The following is a 1,906-nucleotide window of genomic DNA, read 5'->3' on the forward strand; positions in this document are numbered from 1 at the left end:
CACAAGGGTGATTCAACGTCGCTTCACGTGAGTGTTCCGCGCGCGCGCGTTCCGGAAAAAGCACCCACGCGTCGAGACCGCTCCGAGAGATGATCGCTCGTCCAAAAATCAGCCGAAACGAGTGGAAATCGGCCGAGCTATGAGCCTTTGAAGTTGGGAATTTCGCTCTCTTGTGCTGCCCCGACGCGCTCCGCGGCGCCCGCGGCGAGCAGCGCCTCGACGTCCGCCGCGGACCGCGGCCGCGGCGGCGCGTCGGCGGCGGCCCGCGCCGCCTCGGCGCGCCACATGGCGCAGACGGACGCGCAGCGCCGCGGCGCGTCGGCGACACCGCGCGGTACTCCGCGGTCCGCGACGGGTGCGCGAGGTCGTCGTCGTCGCCGAAGAAGCACCAGACGCTGCGCTTCTTGCCCCAGCGGTGGGCGACCAGCGCGCCGAGGGCCGCCAGGTGCTCGAACTGGGACCGCCGGCCCGCGCATTCGACCGCGTCGCAGTCGCATTCCTTCACGAGCCGCCGCGCGGATTCTCGCCACGCCTCCTCCGCGCTCCAGGACAGCAGGATGCCGTCGGGCGCCGCCGTCTGCGCCGCCGACGCCGCGCGCAGGGCGTCGCCGAGGGCGCAGAGCCGGTCCGCGGAGGCGATGTGCGACGCCATGAGCAGCACGAGCGTCGTCGGCGCGGGCGCCTCCTCGGCGTCGCCGGGGACGACCGTCACGGCCTCGTCGTCGTCCTCGAGCTCGCGCCCCACGGTCGCCTGGCACCGCGCGGCGCCGAAGGCGGCCATCGTCACCAATCAGAGGATTGCCAAGAGAGCGCGGCCATGCGATTAGCGCGTTCCCAATTTGAACTTCAAATTCAAGAGGTATGCACAGACAACCTTAACCACTGTCATGCTGATCTGAGATGAGTGGTCTGTAAATGGGGTGAGGTAGTGGTGGTGGTGGTGGGGGTGGTACCCCTGGGGCCGCTGGAGACCACTCGAATCCACCGGAATTATGCTTGTTTTGGCTCTATCGACCAGTTTTGATCTCGAGCTTGAGCAAACTGGTGGTTTTGACGCTCGATCATAAATTTCGACCGTGTGGAGGTCATGGCCGAGCAGCCCTCCAGCTGCCGATCGGCCAGAACGGGTGGTTCACAGGCTTCGTTGACCCCATGTTGCAGCTGTTTTGACCACTCATTTTGAGCAAGTCGCGACTCAGGGGTAGTTGGTTAGTGGTGCTTGGTGTCGTGGGGTGGTTCGCTGCCGGCCTCTTGTTCAAATTGAAGAAAGGGCAGCCATTGGCACCATCTATTGGCACCCCTTCCCGACTGATCCGATGGAGAGCGTGCGGGAGGAGAGCGCGCGGGAGGATCAAATGGAAAGGGTGCGGGAGGTGGCGGCGGGCGAGGGGGAGAAAGAGACGGAGTGCTCCGTCGCGGAGGGGACGTCGTCGACGTTGATCTTCTGCGGCACGTGGAGCACGGGCGACGACCGCGACGACGGCCTGCCGGAGCGCCAGCGGGAGCCGGGGAGCGCCGCCAAGCGGAAGCGCGGCGTGTCGCCGCTGAGCGACGCGCCGCCGCCGGCGCCGCCGGCGGCGGAGCTCTCGACGACGCCGACGAAGAAGTTGTTGCGCCTGCGGCGGCTGGTGCTGAACCACGTCGACGAGAGGAGCGTCGGCGCCTTCTTCGGCGTGCTCTTCGTCTGCGTTGTCACCTTCGCGACGCTCGGCGTCATCAACATCATGGACTGGCTCCAGCTCGAGCCCCTGACGGCCATGTACCTCCACGGCGTCCTGGGCTGAGACGCGAAAATCGACTCAACTTATGAAATGTAAAGGTACGCGGAAGACGCGACGCACGAGCTCGTCTTCCCCGACTTTGTGATCTGCCACACGTGGCCCGTCGTCTTCAACTTCCGGCCGGC

At 66.2% G+C, this 1,906-nt stretch overlaps 2 protein-coding genes across 2 annotated transcripts; one reads left to right on the top strand and one right to left on the bottom strand.

Annotated features, from left to right (window-relative positions):
• Positions 1-328: 328 nt before the first annotated feature.
• On the bottom strand, positions 329-781 carry AURANDRAFT_69253 (hypothetical protein; the record flags this gene model as incomplete). Its single annotated transcript, XM_009045015.1, has 1 exon — positions 329-781. A coding segment is annotated over one exon (453 nt), but the record flags the coding sequence as incomplete, so codon positions are not given.
• Positions 782-1,316: 535 nt separating this feature from the next.
• Positions 1,317-1,784, top strand: AURANDRAFT_69254 (hypothetical protein; the record flags this gene model as incomplete). Its single annotated transcript, XM_009045014.1, has 1 exon — positions 1,317-1,784. One exon carries the CDS (start codon positions 1,317-1,319, stop codon positions 1,782-1,784), a length of 468 nt encoding a protein of 155 aa, XP_009043262.1.
• Between the last annotated feature and the right edge of the window lie 122 nt (positions 1,785-1,906).

The sequence above is a fragment of the Aureococcus anophagefferens genome (genome assembly GCF_000186865.1).
Source record: "Aureococcus anophagefferens unplaced genomic scaffold AURANscaffold_1211, whole genome shotgun sequence".
Classification (NCBI taxonomy): Eukaryota; class Pelagophyceae; order Pelagomonadales; family Pelagomonadaceae; genus Aureococcus; species Aureococcus anophagefferens.